General features: G+C 53.0%; 2 protein-coding genes across 2 annotated transcripts in view; one reads left to right on the top strand and one right to left on the bottom strand.

Moving 5' to 3' along the window:
• Nucleotides 1-385: 385 nt before the first annotated feature.
• Nucleotides 386-23386, bottom strand: DFFA (DNA fragmentation factor subunit alpha). The gene is made up of 6 exons (XM_075328189.1): nt 22989-23386; nt 22514-22672; nt 20850-20992; nt 14684-14846; nt 14470-14612; nt 386-3376 (listed from the first exon to the last, which is right to left on the bottom strand). Exons 1-6 carry the CDS (start codon nt 23083-23085, stop codon nt 3113-3115), a joined length of 969 nt encoding a protein of 322 aa, XP_075184304.1. The 5' UTR covers nt 23086-23386; the 3' UTR covers nt 386-3112.
• PEX14 (peroxisomal biogenesis factor 14) overlaps nt 23298-23858 on the top strand; it is an 87722-nt gene continuing 87161 nt past the window's right edge. Inside the window, exon 1 of the mRNA XM_075328188.1 lies at nt 23298-23470. Within this exon, the coding sequence (XP_075184303.1) occupies nt 23435-23470 (36 nt within the window). The 5' untranslated portion in view covers nt 23298-23434. The remainder of the gene's footprint in view (nt 23471-23858) is intronic.

Genomic DNA, 23858 nt, shown 5'->3' with positions numbered 1-23858 from the left:
GGAGCCGCATACAAGGAGCCGCATAAAAGGAGCCGCATAAAAGGAGCCGCATACAAGGAGCCGCATACAAGGAGCCGCATACAAGGAGCCGCATACTAGCTTTCTTTCTGTAGTCTTTGCATAGACAATCAATATCCGATCCCCACTGATCGGCTTTGATCAGCTCCTGCTTAGGCCGGGTGTCCGATGCATTCAGCTCCAGGGCAGCGCACACTTGTAAGGCACGAGGACATCTGCTCAGCCCCCATTCACTTCTATAGGAGCTCTGCCATTCTACCTCCACGCGTCATGTACACATGGCCACGTCTCTTCCCCTTCAGACAGAGCAGGGACCCCCCTTTTTATGTGAATACTGAATACTTGAGTAGCAACGAGAGACACAAAGTTATCATTTATGTATCATTTATTAGCATTATTGTATTACATCATCTGTCAGGTTTAATGCGAGTGATGTTCTTATACACAAATCTACAGCGTAATGTCAATAACGAGGATACAGATGAATATATAGATCCTATAGTTAGAAATTCGAGCTGACCTGATGAAGGGGGAGAACGTTATCACACTGCAGAAAAGCAAACCACAGCTGCTGCTGCAAAACTCAGCGTGGTTAGCATTGAAGAACAAAGAAAAGGCACATGATCATTTTAAGACATCAGTTCATGTTAAGAATATATAAAGTATAGTTATACCGGATAGCATTATATAAACTACCGTACATTAGTATAATAGGTCTAACATGAGAATCTTATACAATATAGACCTTCAATCCACAGGATAGTGATAAATGTAAGATCAAGGCAGATCCAACTAATCAATCCCCCCAAAATAAGAATAGAGTCTCCTCAGGAGAAAGGGGGTCGTCTCATAAACCTACCCACAACACACATGATAAGTGTAGCATTAATGAGGATCCTGTTTGTGAACCCCAAAAAAAAGTGTCCCGAATTCCCCTATTTCAATGGAGCAGGAATGAGCATGTGCAACCGCTGCTCTCCTAATTGTGTATAGAGGTGGTGGTCGCACATGCTCAGTGCTGCTCTCCTAATTGTGTATAGAGGTGGTGGTCGCACATGCTCAGTGCTGCTCTCCTAATTGTGTATAGAGGTGGTGGTCACACATGCTCAGTGCTGCTCTCCTAATTGTGTATAGAGGTGGTGGTCACACATGCTCAGTGCTGCTCTCCTAATTGTGTATAGAGGTGGTGGTCACATATGCTCAGTGCTGCTCTCGTCATTGTGTATAGTGGTGGTGGTCGCACATGCTCAGTGCTGCTCTCGTCATTGTGTATAGAGGTGGTGGTCACATATGCTCAGTGTTGCTCTCGTCATTGTGTATAGAGGTGGTGGTCGCACATGCTCAGTGTTGCTCTCGTCATTGTGTATAGAGGTGGTGTTTGCACATGCTCAGTGCTGCTCTCGTCATTGTGTATAGAGGTGGTGGTTGTACATGCTCAATACTGGTCCATTTACAGAGGCATTTGCGATCAGTGGGGATCAAACCAGCTGAACGTCCAGCAATCACATTGTACATGTATTTTATGGAAATGTGAATTATGGGACGACCTTCACCTCCAGGATGCACCGGCCATATCTTCTCACCATCATTTGTTCTATCTGCACTTTCTAACAGCCATTATTTTTTTCTTTTTCCATCCACATAGCCATGTGCTCATTTATTGCGGGGAGAGATGTCATTTTGAATGACATAATTCACTTTTCCAGAAAAATGAACTAAAAAAAATTAAATTCTGCTATTGTTTTTATGACCTCTGTTTCGCCTTAGCAATTGTGCAGTTTTTATCATTTGCTCCAGCAATTTCTAAGAGGCTGATAAAAAACAGCATAAGATTATTCCAAGATGAAAACCCCTTCCAAATACCATAAAGGAGAATAAAAAACAAAAAAACCCCCACAAAATAACACTGAAAGCATAAGAAATACCGGCAAGATGCTCACACACAGTATTCACATTGTAACACCCTGTAAACCATAATTATGCACCAGAAAGATCAGTGATGATGTCATCATCAGCGGTGACATCACCACTTCAGCAGTAGATCGTTCTCTCCAGGAGATTCCGTTTTTGACCTTTCACCAATGATTTAAGAAAAGAAAAAAAAAAAAAAAAAAAAAAAAAAAAAAAAAAAAAGGACATGACTTGTCACAGCTTTTGGAAGCAATGACTGGAAAATATCAAGACTTTATGCTCCAGTCTTGACCCTTTAAGACCCTCTGTTAAGTTGGTACATATTTGGGCTACCCCTGCACTAAAAAAAAAAATGAAATCTACAACAGCCCGAAGTTTTCATCTGGCCCATTTGCACTAGGCTAGTGAAAAAGATCAAGATTTTGAGTCCCCTTTTGCTGTCAGTTACCTGAATGCTAAATTCTCCACCGTTGGAGCGACGTCACACGACCCAACGGGCTGTGCTATGTTGTCTAACCAGGGAGTGTCTCACACAGCATTTACTTTTCACGCTTAACACATGATTTGTTTTACCCTCAGGGCAGATATTGCTGTTCGTCTTGTGATCCACGTAAGAAAAACGAAAAACCTACGAGGCGTTCAGACCAACAAAGGTGATTAAAGTGTAAATACTGCAATATTCTTACAGATACTCACATAAGAGGAGAGGTGGGGACCGCAGCGTCCCCGTCTCAGTCCCAGATTGCCTGCACCGTGTGTATCTGACGGTCAGGGGAAATATAAGATACCCAAAGTTTATGTAGAGATCCAACGCGTTTCAGGGACTAATATCCATGCCTTCCTCAGGAGCGAATACAAAGCATATACAACATTGATTACATAGTATGGAGTGGAGCATGTAAACACAGAACACATGCAAAATCCGTATACACATGTTAATAAAAACACTCACCTTTCCTAAAACTCATAAAGCACTAAATGCAGATAATGTAGAAAAGCCGGAGGTGGTCAATGCGTTCCTTTGCGGAAAGGGGAAGGATAAGTCCCGTTTTTTTGCATGTACTCTGTGTTTCATATTATGTCGTATATGCTTTCTCCATACTCCTGAATACGGGGATATATACTAGTCCCAGAAATGCGGTGAGCCAGTCTGTGATAGAAGTAGGTTATATACAGCCGTGATTTACGGTGATGAGCTGCAGTGTGCGGTCACAGGGCACAGCGCTTTGGGGGGGAATGTCTGTACGGGGGGGTCTTGGCATCCTCTCTTCTTGGACTCTGTTTTGGGTTTGTTCTGTTGAGATACACTGGACAGGGCGTTTATGCAATGCACTTGTTCGTGGCGCTTTATTAGCTCGGCTCCGCATTCACTCTGCAGCTGGCGCGCGCGTGCCGTATCCCAGTGCAAGTCCGCAGATAAGGCATCCGGCTTCTGCTTCTGTATATTCTGGAAACATGGAGGCAAAATTTACAGGTGTGAGAGGGACGGCAGAGACAGCTCACGTCAGTATTCTCCAATATGTGCACAACTCTCAGTATGGTGGGGGAAAATAACACAATAGCCACAATCACAGCTCACACTTGACTTTTCCTGGCTCCTGAACGGCAGATATTCTACAGTACATCTCAACGTTATGTCATTTGAGAAATAAACTAATTAAAAGGGATATTCCTGGTTATCGGACGCACACACAGTGTACAGAGCCTCTCCGTACATTACTGGGTATTGTATGCACACAGTGTACAGAGCCTCTCCGTACATTACTGGGTATTGTATGCACACAGTGTACAGAGCCGCTCCGTACATTACTGGGTATTGTATGCACACAGTGTACAGAGCCGCTCCGTACATTACTGGGTATTGGATGCACACAGTGTACAGAGCCGCTCCATACATTACTGGGTATTGGATGCACACAGTGTACAGAGCCGCTCCGTACATTACTGGGTATTGTATGCACACAGTGTACAGAGCCGCTCCGTACATTACTGGGTATTGTATGCACACAGTGTACAGAGCCGCTCCGTACATTACTGGGTATTGTATGCACACAGTGTACAGAGCCGCTCCATACATTACTGGGTATTGTATGCACACAGTGTACAGAGCCGCTCCATACATTACTGGGTATTGTATGCACACAGTGTACAGAGCCGCTCCATACATTACTGGGTATTGTATGCACACAGTGTACAGAGCCGCTCCATACATTACTGGGTATTGTATGCACACAGTGTACAGAGCCGCTCCATACATTACTGGGTATTGTATGCACACAGTGTACAGAGCCGCTCCATACATTACTGGGTATTGTATGCACACAGTGTACAGAGCCGCTCCATACATTACTGGGTATTGTATGCACACAGTGTACAGAGCCGCTCCGTACATTACTGGGTATTGGACGCACACACAGCGTACAGAGCCGCTCCGTACATTACTGGGTATTGTATGCACACAGCGTACAGAGCCGCTCCATACATTACTGGGTATTGGATGCACACAGTGTACAGAGCCGCTCCGTACATTACTGGGTATTGGATGCACACAGTGTACAGAGCCGCTCCGTACATTACTGGGTATTGGATGCACACAGTGTACAGAGCCGCTCCGTACATTACTGGGTATTGGATGCACACAGTGTACAGAGCCGCTCCATACATTACTGGGTATTGGATGCACACAGTGTACAGAGCCGCTCCGTACATTACTGGGTATTGGATGCACACAGTGTACAGAGCCGCTCCGTACATTACTGGGTATTGGATGCACACAGTGTACAGAGCCGCTCCATACATTACTGGGTATTGGATGCACACAGTGTACAGAGCCGCTCCGTACATTACTGGGTATTGGATGCACACAGTGTACAGAGCCGCTCCGTACATTACTGGGTATTGGATGCACACAGTGTACAGAGCCGCTCCGTACATTACTGGGTATTGGATGCACACAGTGTACAGAGCCGCTCCATACATTACTGGGTATTGGATGCACACAGTGTACAGAGCCGCTCCGTACATTACTGGGTATTGGATGCACACAGTGTACAGAGCCGCTCCGTACATTACTGGGTATTGGATGCACACAGCGTACAGAGCCGCTCCGTACATTACTGGGTATTGGATGCACACAGCGTACAGAGCCGCTCCGTACATTACTGGGTATTGGATGCACACAGCGTACAGAGCCGCTCCATACATTACTGGGTATTGGATGCACACAGCGTACAGAGCCGCTCCATACATTACTGGGTATTGGATGCACACAGCGTACAGAGCCGCTCCATACATTACTGGGTATTGGATGCACACAGCGTACAGAGCCGCTCCGTACATTACTGGGTAATGGATGCACACAGCGTACAGAGCCGCTCCGTACATTACTGGGTATTGGATGCACATAGCGTACAGAGCCGCTCCATACATTACTGGGTATTGTATGCACACAGCGTACAGAGCCGCTCCATACATTACTGGGTATTGGATGCACACAGCGTACAGAGCCGCTCCGTACATTACTGGGTATTGAATGCACACAGCGTACAGAGCCGCTCCATACATTACTGGGTATTGGATGCACACAGTGTACAGAGCCGCTCCGTACATTACTGGGTATTGGATGCACACAGCGTACAGAGCCGCTCCGTACATTACTGGGTATTGGATGCACACAGCGTACAGAGCCGCTCCGTACATTACTGGGTATTGAATGCACACAGCGTACAGAGCCGCTCCATACATTACTGGGTATTGGATGCACACAGCGTACAGAGCCGCTCCATACATTACTGGGTATTGGATGCACACAGCGTACAGAGCCGCTCCGTACATTACTGGGTATTGGATGCACACAGCGTACAGAGCCGCTCCATACATTACTGGGTATTGTATGCACACAGTGTACAGAGCCGCTCCATACATTACTGGGTATTGTATGCACACAGTGTACAGAGCCGCTCCGTACATTACTGGGTATTGGATGCACACAGTGTACAGAGCCGCTCCGTACATTACTGGGTATTGGATGCACACAGTGTACAGAGCCGCTCCGTACATTACTGGGTATTGGATGCACACAGTGTACAGAGCCGCTCCGTACATTACTGGGTATTGGATGCACACAGTGTACAGAGCCGCTCCATACATTACTGGGTATCATTACTGGATGCGATCTGGAGTGAGTGTGAGTGTGTGTGTGTTCCGCCGCAGGACATTGATGCGCTCACCTGCTCCGGTGTCTGGTGAGTAATCGGGGTGGGGCGGGGGTCTTCTCTCTTTAGGGGGTGTCCTCTGTCTATAATGAAGTGTCCTGCAGTGTAACTCTTTTACCGCTTGTCACAAACCACCGGGGGGTCACTCAGAAATCCCCCGCGCTGGCTACCAGTACGTCACAATCGGGGGGTAACAAGTGGGGGTCACCCCTCCTTTATACCTCCCGACCGACAGAGCACGTGATGCGCTCTCTAGCGCCCCTCTTATAGTCAGGCCAATTATGGAATTGCCCGACAATAAGCAAGGAGGCCGCTATACTACTTATGCCGATTATTGAAGGGTCCCCGGTGAGAGTAGGGTATATATTCCCCCGACCTCCGCGGGCGGAATATATAATATCTTCCCGAATCTCACTGGCCTCCCCACAATAATCCTTGGCACAACTCGCTGCCACCAACCGATTTACGGTAACTATTAGCCGAACACACAGACGTGGGATTCAAGATCGAGATAACAGAACAGCCCAAGATTAATTATATAATTTAATCAGCCTAAAGCACACTAGAACTACAATATATACAATAGGGAATCTACAGAATATACATATGTCAGAGTACAGTTACAATCAAAGCATGGGTTACAAACAGGCATACACAGTTCCAGCAGTTACCTTGTTGCGTCTGGCCACAGGGGGGCGCTGTAGACCAGGTTTCCAGGAACTCCCACAGATGTTTCCTACACGTGCCCCCAGCGAAAGAACACTGGAAAATGGCCGAAGTAGGGTTATCAACCTGGGCAGATCCAGGTCCCCTCCTACCTTCGTGACCTCACAGGGAGCACTGCTCCACCCCTGGCTTGAGTTATGGACAATATCCCAACATGGAATATGGGCCATAACTTTGCCTGGGAGCGTCGTAGGCGGACGCCAATGCTCTCATTGTGACAGTTATGAATTTAGCTACAGAACGAGGGGACTCATGACCTGTCTGCCAGTTCCCCATTGGCTGATATCACGCCTGGGGCATTTCCCAATGTCCTGCTCCCATAAAAAGGGTGTGCCGGCATCGTCCGCATGCAGAGACACCATTTTTATGGTTGCCATATTTATCGGAAATATGGCTTGCGAGATATGAACCATTTTTTACTGGAGTCGTTCTGTCTGGCTATTTCCATAGCCTTGCTAATGAGATACAACTCTTGTTACAGGGTGACGGCAGGGAGTCATCCTGTGTCCATTGTTCCCACACCACCTCATTTCCATATCACAGGACATGGCCATGGAGGTGTAAGTGGAACACTGAGAACAAGAAGGGAGGGGGCACTGCCAGGGAGTGATGAGGGATTATGACTGGAGTCATAATTCATCTTCATATCCCGGGATTTGCCTCACACCTCCCCCCTTTTGAGGGCGCTAGGGGGCAGCACACTCCGGTGTTCCCCCGTGCGCCCGTCCGCGACCTCTCCTTGTCGGGACAGCCCGTCTACGTTACCGTGGTCACGGCCCCTTTTGTGGCGAATGGTGAAGTTGTATTGCTGGAGCGCAAGGCTCCATCGCAACAATCGCCCATTCGTCCCAGAGACGGTGTGCAACCAGCTGAGGGGATTGTGGTCCGTCTCCACGATGAAGTGGCGCCCGTATAGATAGGGTTGCAGACGCTGCAGGGCCCACACTATGGCCAGGCACTCCTTCTCCATCGTGGAATAGGCAACTTCCCTTGGTAACAGCTTCCTGCTCAGGTACAAGACTGGGTGCTCTTGGCTCGCAGAGTCCACCTGGCTGAGCACCGCACCGAGGCCGAAGTCACTGGCGTCGGTCTGTACTACAAACGGCCGCGTGAAGTCGGCTGCCTGTAGCACGGGCGGGCTGGACAGGGCGTCCTTTAGGGCCCGGAAGGCTGTCTCGCAGTCCATTGTCCAATCGACTGCAGAGGGCAGCTTCTTCTTGGTGAGGTCCGTCAAGGGCTTTGCCAGGCTACTATAGCATGGAACAAACCTCCTATAGTACCCAGCGGTCCCCAAGAAGGACATCACCTGCTTCTTGGTCCTGGGGGTGGGCCAGGATGCGATGGCTTCCACTTTCTCAGGCTCGGGCTTCAGTGTTCTCCCACCTACCCGGTGACCGAGGTACTGGACCTCGCTCATGGCCAGCTGACACTTTCCCGGCTTGATGGTCAAACCTGCCCGGTGGATCCGCCTGAGCACCTGTGCTAGATGCTCTAGGTGGTCCTCCCAGGTGGGACTGAAGACGGCAATGTCATCCAGGTACGCGGCCGCGTACCCTTCAAGTCCCTTGAGCAGGGTGTTGACCATCCGCTGGAAAGTGGCAGGGGCATTCCTCATCCCGAATGGCATCACCGTGGACTCGTACAGTCCAAATGGGGTAATAAAGGCAGAGCGTTCCCCGGCCTTGCGAGTCAGGGGGATCTGCCAATATCCCCGGCTCAGATCCATGATGGTCAGGTACTGAGCCCCGGCCAACTGATCGAGCAGGTCATCGATGCGTGGCATTGGGTACGCATCGGCGACCGTGACCGCATTGAGCCCCCTGTAGTCCACGCAGAACCGAGTGGTTCGGTCCTTCTTAGGGACGAGGACTACAGGCGAGGCCCAAGCGCTGTTGGATGCCTGGATCACCCCCAGCTTCAGCATCTCGTCAATCTCCTGGCGCATGTGTTGCTGCACCTCCAGGGAGACCCGATATGCTGAACGCCGGATCGGGGGATGATCCCCAGTGTCCACGTGATGGACAGCCAAGTCAGTCCTTCCGGGCTGGTTGGTAAACAACCCCCGGAAGGGGAGTAGGGTGGCCCACAGCTGGGACCGTTGGTCCTCCAAGAGCTGGTGGCCAACCTCCACATCCTCAATGGATCCGCCTGCCCTAACCTGGGCTAGCATATCCAAGAGGGTTTCCGCTTCTCCCTCCTCGGGCAGGTTGCACACGGGGAGCGCACATGCCTCCCGCTCATGATGTGCCTTCATCATGTTCACATGGAAGGGCTTCCGCCTTCCACGGGCAGGGTCCAGGGTGACCAGGTACGTTACAGGGTTGAGCTGCTGGTACACGAGGTATGGGCCTTCCCAGGCTGCCTGAAGCTTGTCCTGTGGTACGGGGACCAGTACCCACACCTTTTGACCCACTTGGTAGGTCCTCTCACAAGCGTTCTGGTCGTACCAACGCTTCTGATCGGCCTGGGCTTGAGCCATATTGTCGTGTACCAGTTGCGTCAAGGCCTGCATTTTGTCCCGGAAGCGCACGACATACTCGATAACCGACACTCCAGGGGTGGCCAAATCCCCTTCCCAAGCCTCTTTCACCAGAGCCAGGGGGCCCCGCACACGTCGCCCGTACAGGAGCTCAAACGGTGAGAATCCTGTTGAGGCCTGTGGAACCTCCCGGTAAGCAAATAACAGGTGTGGGAGATACCGCTCCCAGTCACGCCCATGGGAGTCGACCAACATCTTAAGCATCTGCTTTAAGGTGCCATTGAACCGCTCGCACAGGCCATTAGTCTGTGGATGGTACGGGCTGGCCACCAGATGTCGCACCTGGACTTGCTTACAGAGGGCCTCCATCAGCTGGGACATGAGTTGGGTCCCCCGGTCAGTGAGCATTTCCTGGGGAAAACCCACTCGGGAGAAAATCTCCAGCAATGCGGTGGCCACCTTGTCAGCCCGAATGGACGACAAGGCCACTGCTTCTGGGTACCGGGTGGCATAGTCCACTACCGTCAGTATGAAGCGTTTCCCGGAGCTGCTGGGGATGGCCAGCGGGCCGACCAGATCCACAGCCACCCTCCTGAAAGGCTCATCGATGATTGGCAGAGATACCAGTGGGGCTTTGGGGCGTGGCCCCGCCTTCCCCACTCTCTGACAGGTTTCACACGAACGGCAGTAGGCAGCCACATCGGCCCCCATTTTTGGCCAGTAGAAATGCTGGTTTAACCTGGCCTTGGTCTTAGCGATCCCTAGGTGTCCGGCCATCGGAATCTCATGTGCGATCCGCAACAACTCCGTCCGGAACGGATAGGGTACCACCAACTGTCGGTCCCTGGGCCACGCCTCCGGTGAACCCTGCTGGACCGTGGCCCGGTACAGCCGTCCTTGGTCCCAGACCACTCGCTCCGGGTCCGAGTCCGAGGGAGGCTGTGCCGCCTGCTCCTTAAGAGCTTTCAGGCTGTCGTCAGCTTCTAACGCTGCCTGAAACCCCTGACTAGATGTGGCCAGAATCGACGAGACTGTCACATCTTCAGTCAGTACCCCGGGACCTGTGTCCTGGCCTCCACCTGACTCGGCTGCCACTTGGTCAGAAGGGGAAGAGCTATCGGACCTCCGGGAGGCCCCTTGGCTTCCAGCACTCCCACTGCGGGTGACAGCGGCCACAGCCGCTGCGACCGTGGGTCGTGCCTGCTCCTCCTCCGTTCCTGACCAAGTCGCCGGTTCAGGCAGACCTACCTGGCTTCCTGACACCCCGGTTGTGGGGGAACCATGCACCGAGATCTTACCTGGGAGCACTTCCGCTCCTGGACCGGCCCCAATCTCACCTGCCTGTTCCCCTCCTGCAGCAACAGAACCCCGCTGTGAAATCTCTGGGGACCCCACATTTGCTGTGGTAGCCCCCACCCCACACACTGGTCCTCCCCCTGCAGCACCCTGCTCTCTGCTTATCCCTGCAGAGGGCAACAGATCCCAGCTCACAGGCTGATTACTTGTAGAGGCATTGTCACACCTTTCTCTGACCCCCTCCCCTGTCACAGCTGCAGCTGTGTGTGTGTCTATGGTGTCTATGCAAGCAGAAATATCAGAGTTCACTCCCTCCTCCCTTACATCATTCATAGATAACACATTAACATTGTCCGGAGGCATGTCAGTACTGGCTGAAGGTTCAGCCCTTGGTTGGGGCCCAAACTGGGAGGTTATCTGCCCCAAATCTGTCCCAAGTAGCACGTTTGCGGGGATCCGATCAGTTACCCCCACCTCCCTCACCCCCCGCCCTGCGCCCCAGTCCACATAAATGTCAGCAACAGGCAGCGCCGGGTCAGTGCCTCCAATCCCGGAGACAGCGAGGGTTTTTCCAGGGATCAAGTCTTGGGGGGACACCATCTCAGGCCGCACCAGAGTCACCTCCGAGGCGCTGTCTCGCAGTCCTATGGTCACAGACCGGCCGACGGTGACAGGTTGGAAGCTGTCCAGGGACCTACCACCACCCCCACCCACACAATACACCTTGGGCGGCCCTTGGGACGGGGACGGAGCCGGGGCCTTGGGACGCTGAGGGCACATGGCCTTGAAGTGTCCAGGTAGGTTGCACTGGTGGCACCGTCTTGGTTCCGCCACGGGCCTGGAGAGGGGAGTTGAGGGGGACACCCCCTGCAGTCTAGGGGCAGGTGGGGCAGTCGCAGAATTCATCTTACCCCCTCTCCAGGTGCTGCTGGTGGCCGCTCTCCTGGCCTCAGGGGCCCGGTTGTTGGTGTAGTCATCGGCAAGGGCAGCTGTAGCCGTGGACCCCTTTGGCTTCTGGTCTCGGATGAACTGGCGGAGATCCTCAGGGCAGTTCCACAAGAGTTGCTCCGTGATGAACAAGTCCAGGATCTCCGGTCCGGTGGAAAGCTGCAGGCCTTGGGTCCAGTGGTCGGCAGCTCGGGCAAGTGCCCGCCGGTGGTCAGCCCAGGAGTCCTTTGGTCCCTTCTGTAGGCTCCGGAACTTCTTGCGGTAGGACTCTGGAGTGAGGTTGTACTGTTGGATCAGGGCCCGCTTGATGGTGTCGTAGCCCTGATCTGCCTCAGCAGGCAAGTCCCCAAGGATATCCAGGGCCTTACCCCTTAAACGGGGGGTCAGGTATTTGGCCCACTGCTCCTTGTCCAGATGGTGCTGCAAGCAAGTCCGTTCAAAAGCAGTCAAGAAAGAGTCCAAGTCTCCATCCTTCTCCAGCACTGGGAAGTCCTCAACACGGACCTTTGGAAGTTTGGTGTCTCGAAGGTCACATGTGGCTGATGAGGGCCGGAGCTGAGCTAGCTGCAGCTGGTAGTCACGGTCTGCCTGTCGCTCTCGCTCTTCACGCGCTGCCTGCCGCTCTCGCTCCGCAGCCTCACGCTCTGCGTGCCGCTCCGCAGCCTCAGCGTCACGCGCTGCCTGCCGCTCTGCCCTGCGCTCTGCCAGGAGTTCCTTGTAGCCCTTCTGGTCTCCAGCCTGGAGAAGGGCCATAGCCATTTGAAGAAGGCTATCCGAGCCTCCCAGGCTCGGTGGAATGGCACGTGGTGATCTGCGGCACGCTGCAGAGCTAGGCGATTCACTGTCCCTTTCAGAGCGGAGGGCTGGCATCTGGCTCGTTGAGGAACCTTGGGTGAGCTCCTCCTCATCTTGTCCAGCAGTGCCAGGTTGCGCAATGTCCTCGGCAGAACGGTTTTCTGGCGTCGAGCTCCTGGAGGACTCGTGGGCAACCTCCTCATTGCTGTCCACAGCACTGTCCTCCCTCTCTTCGGCTCCTGCCTTAGCATTGGCCAGTTGCATAGCTCCGCTCCTGGTGCCATCAGCCATTCTTGCAGACTTTTGGTCACTGACACAGAACTGACACCTGATGCCTCCACACACCTTACAGTATCTGCACTCTGACACTCTAGTGTTGAGCTAGTCTGAAGACCCCAGCAGCCACAGCTGCTGCAGGCAGTCTTTAGTGTCTGGGAGTATGGGTCTCACACTCACACACACTATTATCTCGATCCCACCGCTATGCCACCAATATGTCACAAACCACCGGGGGGTCACTCAGAAATCCCCCGCGCTGGCTACCAGTACGTCACAATCGGGGGGTAACAAGTGGGGGTCACCCCTCCTTTATACCTCCCGACCGACAGAGCACGTGATGCGCTCTCTAGCGCCCCTCTTATAGTCAGGCCAATTATGGAATTGCCCGACAATAAGCAAGGAGGCCGCTATACTACTTATGCCGATTATTGAAGGGTCCCCGGTGAGAGTAGGGTATATATTCCCCCGACCTCCGCGGGCGGAATATATAATATCTTCCCGAATCTCACTGGCCTCCCCACAATAATCCTTGGCACAACTCGCTGCCACCAACCGCTTCACGGTAACTATTAGCCGAACACACAGACGTGGGATTCAAGATCGAGATAACAGAACAGCCCAAGATTAATTATATAATTTAATCAGCCTAAAGCACACTAGAACTACAATATATACAATAGGGAATCTACAGAATATACATATGTCAGAGTACAGTTACAATCAAAGCATGGGTTACAAACAGGCATACACAGTTCCAGCAGTTACCTTGTTGCGTCTGGCCACAGGGGGGCGCTGTACCCAGGTTTCTAGGATCCTTCCCACAGATGTTTCCTACACGTGCCCCCAGCGAAAGAACACTGGAAAATGGCCGAAGTAGGGTTATCAACCTGGGCAAGTCCAGGTCCCCTCCTACCTTAGTGACCTCACAGGGAGCACTGCTCCACCCCTGGCTTGAGTTATGGACAATATCCCAACATGGAATATGGGCCATAACTTTGCCTGGGAGCGTCGTAGGCGGACGCCAATGCTCTCATTGTGACAGTTATGAATTTAGCTACAGAACGAGGGGACTCATGACCTGTCTGCCAGTTCCCCATTGGCTGATATCACGCCTGGGGCATTTCCCAATGTCCTGCTCCCATAAAAAGGGTGTGCCGGCATCGTCCGCATGCAGAGACACCATTTTTATGGTTGCCATATTTATCGGAAATATGGCTTGCGAGATATGAACCATTTTTTACTGGAGTCGTTCTGTCTGGCTATTTCCATAGCCTTGCTAATGAGATACAACTCTTGTTACAGGGTGACGGCAGGGAGTCATCCTGTGTCCATTGTTCCCACACCACCTCATTTCCATATCACAGGACATGGCCATGGAGGTGTAAGTGGAACACTGAGAACAAGAAGGGAGGGGGCACTGCCAGGGAGTGATGAGGGATTATGACTGGAGTCATAATTCATCTTCATATCCCGGGATTTGCCTCACACCGCTGCATGACAGTTCATTATTGAACGCAGCTAGGTCTAATTTTCAGGGGATGTCTTATATTTAAGACTCCCTGAAAACTCTTGTTAGGTCTTATTTTCGGGGGAGGTCTTATTTTTGGGGAAACAAGGTATCTCCCTGCTCCGTACGGTGTGTACATCCAGGGACCTGCAGGCAGCTGATCAGTGGAGGGTGCCGGGTCTCCACCAATCCGGCACTTATGACCAGTCCTACAGATGGGACATTAACGTCCAGGACAACCTCTTTTAGGAAATTGGTGAAGTTGCCCCAAAAGTGTGACCTGGTAAAGTACTCACCTCCAGCTGCTCATTGGATAAGCTGAGCTGCGGTGACGTCTTCTCCCTCAGTACATTAAGAACGTGGCTCGGGAGCTGGGTCTTGTTGCCCACTTCTTCCAGGGCACACACTTTGAAATCAGTTTCATCCTTATTGGTTTTCTCTAAGTTTGCAAAAAAACATTATCAATACAGTACAATAGGAATGTGCTGTAATAAAAAGCCGTATACCAACCTTTATTCACAGCCATTAAATAGAGCTCCAGCAGTTCCTTAGACTCCCGCTCCTCGGCTCTGCGATCCAGCAGGCTCTGCAGAGTATCCTGCAGCATTAGTGCCTGCCTGTTTGGTATTGCCATCTCCTTACAGAGCTCCTCCGTCTGAACATCGATGAGAGCCTAAAGATGAATTAAGAAATATATCAGATTTCTAGCTGTCTGCGGCCACCACTAAGGGGAGCACAATGAATACATTGGATCCACATGCACTGAGCTCCCCCTAGTGGTAGCTGATGGTAGCCAGAATTCTGTTATTTAGGGCACAAGAGGATGAAAACTGTTTGCGGATTTTACAGTGCATGCAGGTGTTACCACATATTTGTTGTGGAACGGCCGCATCCTTAATGGGGTAGGGAGGGTCCCTGAACTTCAGGATAAGTCATCAATATCAGATCAGTGGGGGTCCGACTGCTGGTGACTGATTGAGCCACATGCAGCTGGCACAGCTTGGTACTTGGTGTTGTGGCACCAGTTTTGTTTCCATTAAGCCATGATCCCCTTATACAGCTAATCAGTCACATTACCGGGAGGACGACCCCCGCTGTGCTGACATTTATCACTTATCATAAAGATCAAGTTCCTCTCCTTTTCTTCCTACTGCATAAGTAATTAGAAAACATCTACGGCCAGAAAGGATGATAAAATGGAAAATCAGTGACAGTCCCAATTCAGAGAAATGTATCAGACTGAAAAGTAAACAATAAGTGCAAAAAAAAAATAAGAATTATTCTTACCGATAATTCGCTTTCTAGGACCTTCCACGACAGCATAGGAGGTTGTCTCTCCACGCCCTAATTGGGACAGGAAGTTCAAGAGGTTTAAAAGGACCCTCCCACCTCCCACAGCCAGTGTCTTACAAAGAATCCATAGCATATGAGAAGTACTACACATTCAGGAGTAAATGAATATATAGGGGAGGGAATTACCTGCTGTCGTGGAAGGTCCTAGAAAGCGAATTATCGGTAAGAATAATTCTTATTTCTCTAGTCCCTTCCACGACAGCATAGGAGGAATACCAAAGAATTGATACCTAGGGGGGGACCACAGCCTGCAGGACCCTCCTGCCAAAGGCCAAATCCCTGTGGGAATCCAGATCCAACCGATAATGCTTCGTGAACGTATGGAGCGAAGACCACGTAGCTGCCTTGCAGATCTGCTCAGGGGAAGCCCCTGCCCGTTCGGCCCAGGAGGCAGAGGTAGCCCTGGTGGAGTGCGCCGTGAATCCAGTAGGTGGAGAGAGATGCTGAGCGAGGTAGGCATCTCTAATTGCCCGCACAATCCAGTTGGCGACGGTACTCTTAGCCACCTTCTTGCCCTTATTGCGGCCAAAGGGCTGGATGAACAGGTTAGAATCAAGGCGCCAAGAAGCAGTAACCTCCAGGTAGTGCAACACTATCCGACGGACATCCAAAGAATGAAACACTTCCTCACCCGGAGTCCGAGGATTCTGACAGAAGGAAGGCAGGACGATGGACTGAGAACGGTGAAAATCCGAAACCACCTTGGGAAGGAAGGAAGGGTCCAGCTGAAACACAATGCTGTCATCTCTGATGGTCAGGTAAGGTTCCCTAACGGACAAAGCCTGAAGTTCGCCGACTCTGCGAGCAGATGTAATAGCCACAAGAAAAGCAGTCTTGTGAGAAAGGAAACGAATGTTACAAGAGCACAGAGGTTCAAACGGAGACTGAGATAGTCCTGTAAGGACCACATTGAGATCCCAGCGAGGCGTCAGGACCCTCTGACGTGGACAGAGTCTACTAGCGGACACAAAGAACCGACGGATCCAACGATGATCTGCCAGAGCCATGTCAAAGACTGCACTGAGTGCTGACACCTGAACTTTCAGGGTGCTAGGCCGAAGACCTAAGTCTAAACCACTCTGGAGAAAGTCCAGAATCTGCGCAATATTAGGCCGAAGAGGGTCAGGAGGCCGAGAACCACACCAGGAGGAAAATTTCTTCCAGATTTTGTTGTATATACTATTAGTCACAGGTTTACGGTTCTTCTGTAGCGTAGCCACAACTTTGTCAGAAAGCCCTTGGGCCTTCAGTGCCCGGGCCTCAGAAGCCAGGCAGCCAAGTTGAGTTTCTGGGGAGCCGGATGGAAAATCGGACCCTGTGACAGTAGGCTGGGGTCTGAACCTAAGAGGACTGGGCCGTCGATTCCTAGCGTCAGGACCAGGCTGTACCAACTCCTCCGGGGCCACAGAGGGGCTACCAGTATAGTTGGGACCCCCTCGTCTCTGATCTTCCTCAGGGCCCGTGCGAGAAGAGGAAGAGGGGGGAACGCGTAAGCGAGGCGAAAGGACCAACTGTGGCAGAAAGCGTCTACCCCTAACGCCTCGTCCCTTGGGTTCAGGGAGAAATATGTTGCGACCTTGCGATTCCCTGCCGAGGCAAAGAGGTCCACCTCTGGTGCACCCCACCTTGCCACTAGAGAGCAGAACACCGCCTGATCCAGGCTCCATTCCCCCGGATGAACATCCCAACGACTCAGGAAATCCGCCTGAAGATTGAGGGAGCCCTTCAGATGGACCGCAGAAAGGGAGAGCAGAGATTGTTCTGCCCATTGAAAGATTCGGGAGGATACCGACTTCAGGGCGCCTGAGCGTGTACTGCCCTGATGTCGAAGATGTGCCACTGTTGTGACATTGTCTGAATATACCAGGACGTGAGAGTCCCGGACGAGGTCCTGAGCCGCAAGGAGGGCTTCCCTGACTGCCCTGAGCTCCCGGTAGTTGGAGGATTGGGAGCTGACGTAAGGACTCCAGACCCCTTGAAATGGGGAATTTGCCACTATTGCCCCCCATCCTCGTAGGCTGGCATCTGTGGTCAGTGTAACCAGGGGTTTCTGAGTCCAGGCAACCCCCACCTGCAGGTTGGCGGGACTCAGCCACCAGAGAAGGGATGAGGAGACGGACTCCGAGAGGCGAAACCTTCGGTTTAGGGATGACGGGAGTCTGTCCCAATGTGCCAGGATATGATCCTGGAGACACCGAGAATGGGCCTGAGCCCACCTGACTGAAGGAATGCAGGATGTCATGGAACCCAGGGCTGACATAGCCGCTCGAAGCGTCGGGCGAGCCTGCCTGCGAAGCTTTGATATTTTGGCTAACAGAGCCATCCTGTGGCCCTCTGGGAGAAAGGATGCCTGTCTGTCGGAGTCCAGCAGCACTCCGAGAAACTGCCGAGTGGAGGAGGGGGATAACTGATTTTTTGAGATTGGGAATCCATCCCAGAGACCGAAGGATTCCCAAAGACCTTTCCACATGGCTCCGGAGGGTTGGAGCAGACGGAGCCATGAGAAGAAAGTCGTCCAGATACGGAACCAGACAGATACCCTGCAATCTTATGAAGGCGACCACCTCTGCCATGATCTTGGAAAAGATCCTTGGAGCTGAGGAGATCCCGAAGGGAAGTACATTGAATTGGAAATGAAGCACTTCCTCTCCGTGAAGCACCGCAAACCTGAGGTATTGTCTGTGTCCCGGATGGACGGGTACATGGAAGTAGGCATCTTTCAGATCGATAGAGGCCATCTGGTGGTGTAGACCTATCAGGGGAATAGCTGATTTTACCGACTCCATCTTGAACCGCCGGTACCTGACCTGACGGTTTAGACTTTTTAAATTGATAATTATACGGACGTCGCCGGATGGCTTCTTGACCAGGAAGAGACGGGAGTAGTGTCCTACCCCTTCTTCCTGACTCGGGACTGGGGAAACGACCCCCGAGTGCACTAGCTCTATAATCTTTGTGTACAACAGAGCCTGTGAACCCGGAGACGCCAGCGCAGTGACTCGGAGACCCGGAAGAGGGGGGGAAAGGAATTCTATGAGAAGACCGTCCGAGATGATCTTCAGAACCCATTGGCAAGAGGTTAAGGACTGCCACTGGGTAAGAAACGCTGAGAGTCTTCCCCCCACCCGGGCCGAGTCACTGTTTGTCCTGCTGAGGACGTTGCTGATGTGGAGGGATGAGGATGTTTCTCCCTCTACCTTTGGGATAGCTCCACCTGCCTGCCTTCCCTTTCCCTCTGGGCTGGGAGGCCTGAGGCATCGAGGGACGAAAGGACAGCTTCCTGGTAGGTCTAGGATCGGGCAAGGCCTTACGATCAGTCGCCTTGTCCAGGATATCATCCAGGGCAGGCCCAAACACTAAATCCCCTTTAAACGGAAGGGAACAAAGCCTCATTTTGGAGGTGGAGTCTCCACTCCAGGCCTTAAGCCAGAGGGCACGTCGGGCAGAGTTAGAAAGCACCGAGGTCCTGGCTGCCAGGCGGACAGATTCCACCGAGGTATCTGCCAGAAAACAGGTAGCCTTCCTAAGCAAGGGAAGGGATTCCAGTAATTCCTCCCTAGGGGTCCCTTGGGAAATATGAGCCTCCAACTGGTCTAACCACCTAATTAGGGACCTGGATACGCAGGTGGAGGCAATGTTGGCTTGAATAGAGGAAGACGATGCCTCCCAGGACCGCTTCATCAGGCCCTCTACCTTCCTATCCATCTGATCCTTCAGTTGGGAAGTATCCTCAAAGGGAAGAGCCGTTTGCTTAGCTACCCTAGCCACCTGAACGTCCACTCTTGGGACCTCCCAATGTAGTCCCGAAGGTTCCAGAGGAAACCGGCGTCTAAGGTCACTCCTTACCCGCCTCTCAGGACATTCCCATTCCTGAGAGACAATATCCAAAACATTGGCATGAACTGGGAATCCCAACTGTTTGACTGACTTCAGGCCAGCAAACATTTCGTCCTGGATTGAAGGAAGAGACTGCACTTCCTCTAAACCCATAGTGCTCCGAACTGCCTCAATAAGATCCCCCAACTCTTCTGAGTGAAATAGAAAGGACTGTTCAGACCCCCCAGATGGAAATCCTTCATCAGGACCCTCCGAGGTAGAATCAGCGTCCTCCTGATCAGAAGGGGTAGACTGGAGTCTCCTCTTTTTTGGAGGAGAGGGTCCAGGAGCAGGGCCAGGAGCAGGGCCAGGAGCAGGGCCAGGAGCAGGGCCAGGACCAGGAACAGGGAGGGAAGCTAGTGAGGCCCTAATCTCCTGTTTCATCATGGACCGCAACTCATCTATCAGAGATGGTTGTTCGGCCCTAATAATCTGGTCCGTACATTGCTGGCAAAGCTTTTTATCCCATACTGCAGGGAGCTTCTTTATACAGATAGGACATTTCTTAATTTTTTCCATTCTGTCAGGTCTATCAGGCTTATCGGACTTGTCAGCTTTTTCTGACTTCTCTGGCTTCTCTGACTTTTCATTTCTGTCAGTTTTCTTGGTGGCCTTGTCCTCCTAGAAAACACAGACCATATAGCCATAAATCACCTGATAAGACCTATGTCCGAGGGACCATTCCCCTCCATACTCACAGTAGCAGGGGGCACACTGGGTTCTGCAGAGGCTGCTGCAGCGGAAGACATGACAGGGAGCACGGTTGCTTACCATGATCTGATGTCTTCGTGGCAGCCCTTATGCAAAAGGGCCTGCCCCCCCAGTGACGGTGCATGTTCCCCGCCTCCCGCATCCGGTCCTGGGCAGGCCGTGTCACCGTCGGCGTGCCTCCACGCTGCCTCCGCAAAACCGGAAGCGCTCGACCGGAAGTCCGCAAGACCGGAAGTCCCGCCTCCGGGAGCACTTCCGGATCGCTCCGGCAGCGTGCATGCGGGAAGCGGCCGGCGGCTCAGGGAGGACGCCGGCCGGGGAGCTCAACAGCCTGCATCACCCCTCAGGAGGATCCGGAAGGCTGGAGCAGCGGTCCCCCACAGCGTGAGGGAACAGCAAGGGAGGAGCGGTGAGGCCCGACCGATGCTGTCCGGCTTCAGGTACAGGGGATAGATGATCCAAAAAAAAAAAAAAAAAAAAATTATACTGTAGTTCGCCGGCCACCACAGCATAGGAGAAAAACAAAAACCTCTCCATGCCCCATGGGGACAGGAAAGACACTGGCTGTGGGAGGTGGGAGGGTCCTTTTAAACCTCTTGAACTTCCTGTCCCAATTAGGGCGTGGAGAGACAACCTCCTATGCTGTCGTGGAAGGGACTAGAGAAAAAAAAAAAAGTAATATAAGTACCATTGTTCCTATAAACAACAGGGCCCAGAACGGGCAATGGATTATTACCTGAAAGTCAGAGTCTGAGAACAGGACAATGCTGGAGAGGTTTTGCTTCAGTTGTGCGGCCAAAAAGTTCCACGGTCGCTCATTACCACCGTCCACATCATCCAAGTCCTCCGACTCCTGAGCCATCCACATGGTGCCTCCATCTACGAGAGAGCAGCGGGACAGTGGGTCCTCTGTGCCGGATTACATAGACCCTTGCTAGGGGCACTGAGGGGTACAGTAGAGGCCCCCATCACACACAGCCCCGCTGGATTCTGGACAACATGTGCTGAAATACTCGGAGCCTCCGGGGACTTTGCTCTGTGGGGGCAACTTTTTTTTTTTACAATAACTTAAAATGGACATTTCTATTTTTTTGTTTTATAATCTGCGAGGGTCCAACCTATGAGAATCTCAGCAACCGAAGCAAACAGCAGGTCCTCCGCATTTCCCTATTCACGTGAATAGAGCCGGCGTGGCTGGGGAACTGTGAACAAAACTAAACGCTATACTAGTGCTACACCACCGCTCTTTCCCAGGGTTAGTGGGGTCCCAGGGGACAGACCACCAATATTATAGACATTAAACATCCAACATCCTTTAACCACTTTAAAACAGCAAGAAATCCAGCCTCTTCATAGATGCATCTCCACCTGCGCAACCCAACCTCTCTGCCCGGCCCTCCACCGCGCACCCAGCCTCTCTGCCCGGGCCTCCACCGCGCACCCAACCTCTCTGCCCGGCCCTCCACCGCGCACCCAGCCTCTCTGCCCGGGCCTCCACCGCGCACCCAACCTCTCTGCCCGGCCCTCCACCGCGCACCCAACCTCTCTGCCCGGCCCTCCACCTGCGCAACCCAACCTCTCTGCCCGCCCCTCCACCGCGCACCCAGCCTCTCTGCCCGCCCCTCCACCGCGCACCCAGCCTCTCTGCCCGGCCCTCCACCTGCGCAACCCAACCTCTCTGCCCGGCCCTCCACCTGCGCAACCCAACCTCTCTGCCCGGCCCTCCACCGCACACCCAACCTCTCTGCCCGGCCCTCCACCTGCGCAACCCAACCTCTCTGCCCGGCCCTCCACCTGCGCAACCCAACCTCTCTGCCCGCCCCTCCACCGCGCACCCAGCCTCTCTGCCCGGCCCTCCACCGCGCACCCAGCCTCTCTGCCCGGCCCTCCACCTGCGCAACCCAACCTCTCTGCCCGGCCCTCCACCGCGCACCCAGCCTCTCTGCCCGGCCCTCCACCGCGCACCCAACCTCTCTGCCTGCCGGCCCCTCTACCTCGCACCCGGCCTCCCCGCCCGCCAGCCCGGCCCTCCACCGCGCACCCGGCCTCTCCGCCCGCCAGCCCGGCCCTCCACCGCGCACCCGGCCTCTCCGCCGCGCACCCGGCCTCTCCGCCGCGCACCCAGCTTATCCGACTGCCCCTCGACTGCGCACCCGGACTCTCCACCTGCTCCATCCATGAGTCCATTATCCATGAGTCTACTCCTGAAACTCTCTGTGGTCTTGTCCTCTGACACCGACATAAAGGGAATATCAATCTCTCCCCACAAGTTCAGCGCTGCAGTCTCCTGAAATCCTCTGTGCTGCTCCCATATCACGTATACGCGGTGTCAGAGTGTTGGTAATACAGCACCTCCGTGCCATATACGTTATATAGGGGGTTACGGCGCACACCGCGCACCTGTCTGGCTTGGGGACCATTTCTGGTTTCCGGTGAGCAGAACGAACTCTGTGTTTTCGGGTAAGCAGAGGAAGTAATCCTTGTCCTCCACGATGGTCCCGTCCTCCGCCAGCACCAGGGTCACCGCGGCCTCGGGGTCCACATTCAGCTGCTTCACGGCTAAATACAGACACAAAAGAGAAGAAACAGGGGAATGAGGGAGAACAAGGCTCTGTCCTGGAGACATCACACAGAGCATGCTCCAACTGCTGCAAAACGGTAACATCTGCCAGAGCATGCTGGGAGCTGGATGGCTGATAACAGGCAGCAGTAGCATGCACTTATACATTACACACACAGGTATGGAGGCCCGCGTTGCATGCTGGGAGCTGGAGTGGCTGATAACAGGCAGCAGTAGCATGCACTCTTATACATTACACACAGGTATGGAGGCCCGCGTTGCATGCTGGAGCTTGTAGTTCTCCGCAGTCCTCACCTTTCTGACAGAACTCCTTCAGGCTGGAGGCCGCCACTCCGTATCTCTCTTTTCCCCCCTTCACTCTGACCAGAAAGCGCTTCATGGCTGCAGCCATCGTCCTCACGCAGGCCCAGACCCCTGCCGTCTGTCACTTCCGCATTCCCAGCCGCAAGGCATGCCGGGTGTGGTAGTTCTAGAAAATGGTTAACCCATTCACTGACAAACAGAATTTAGTCAATAGGAATTAAGGTGTTTGGGTATTTTTTTTTATTTGCTATTGTGTTGGGAAGAACTACAAATCACAGCAAGTCACTACGGAGCAACCACCCATCCGCTGTCGTCACAGGCTGAAGTATAAAGTGCGGGACTGGATGAGGGCACTCGGGGCTCGGCTACTCCGGTCTGACTGAGCGCCTTTTGGCTGTTGGTGTGCGCGCGGCGCTCGGCTGCTCAGGTCTGGGAAAATGGCCTCCTCGGATCAGGCTGAGCCGCCTGTGCAGGTGAGCGCGGGGTCTGCGGGAGGGGCGGACACCGGGCCGGGGAAGAAAGCACTGCAGCCCCCGGGGAGACGGAGGGAGGCCTGCACCTGTCACCCCAACACACGGCCCGAGCCCCTCTATAATGTGCCCCTCAGACCACTCCTCAGTTATTACCCCCTCTATAATGTGCCCCTCAGACCCCTCCTCAGTTATTACCCCCTGTGTAATGAGCCCCCTCCTCAGGGATATTACCCCCTGTGTAATGAGCCCCCCTCCTCAGGGATATTACCCCCTGTGTAATGAGCCCCCCTCCTCAGGGATATTACCCCCTGTGTAATGAGCCCCCCTCCTCAGGGATATTACCCCCTGTGTAATGAGCCCCCCTCCTCAGGGATATTACCCCCTGTGT

The sequence above is a fragment of the Anomaloglossus baeobatrachus genome, chromosome 11 (genome assembly GCF_048569485.1).
Source record: "Anomaloglossus baeobatrachus isolate aAnoBae1 chromosome 11, aAnoBae1.hap1, whole genome shotgun sequence".
In the NCBI taxonomy this organism is placed as follows: Eukaryota; Metazoa; Chordata; class Amphibia; order Anura; family Aromobatidae; genus Anomaloglossus; species Anomaloglossus baeobatrachus.
This window is presented reverse-complemented; position numbering and strand designations above follow the sequence as displayed.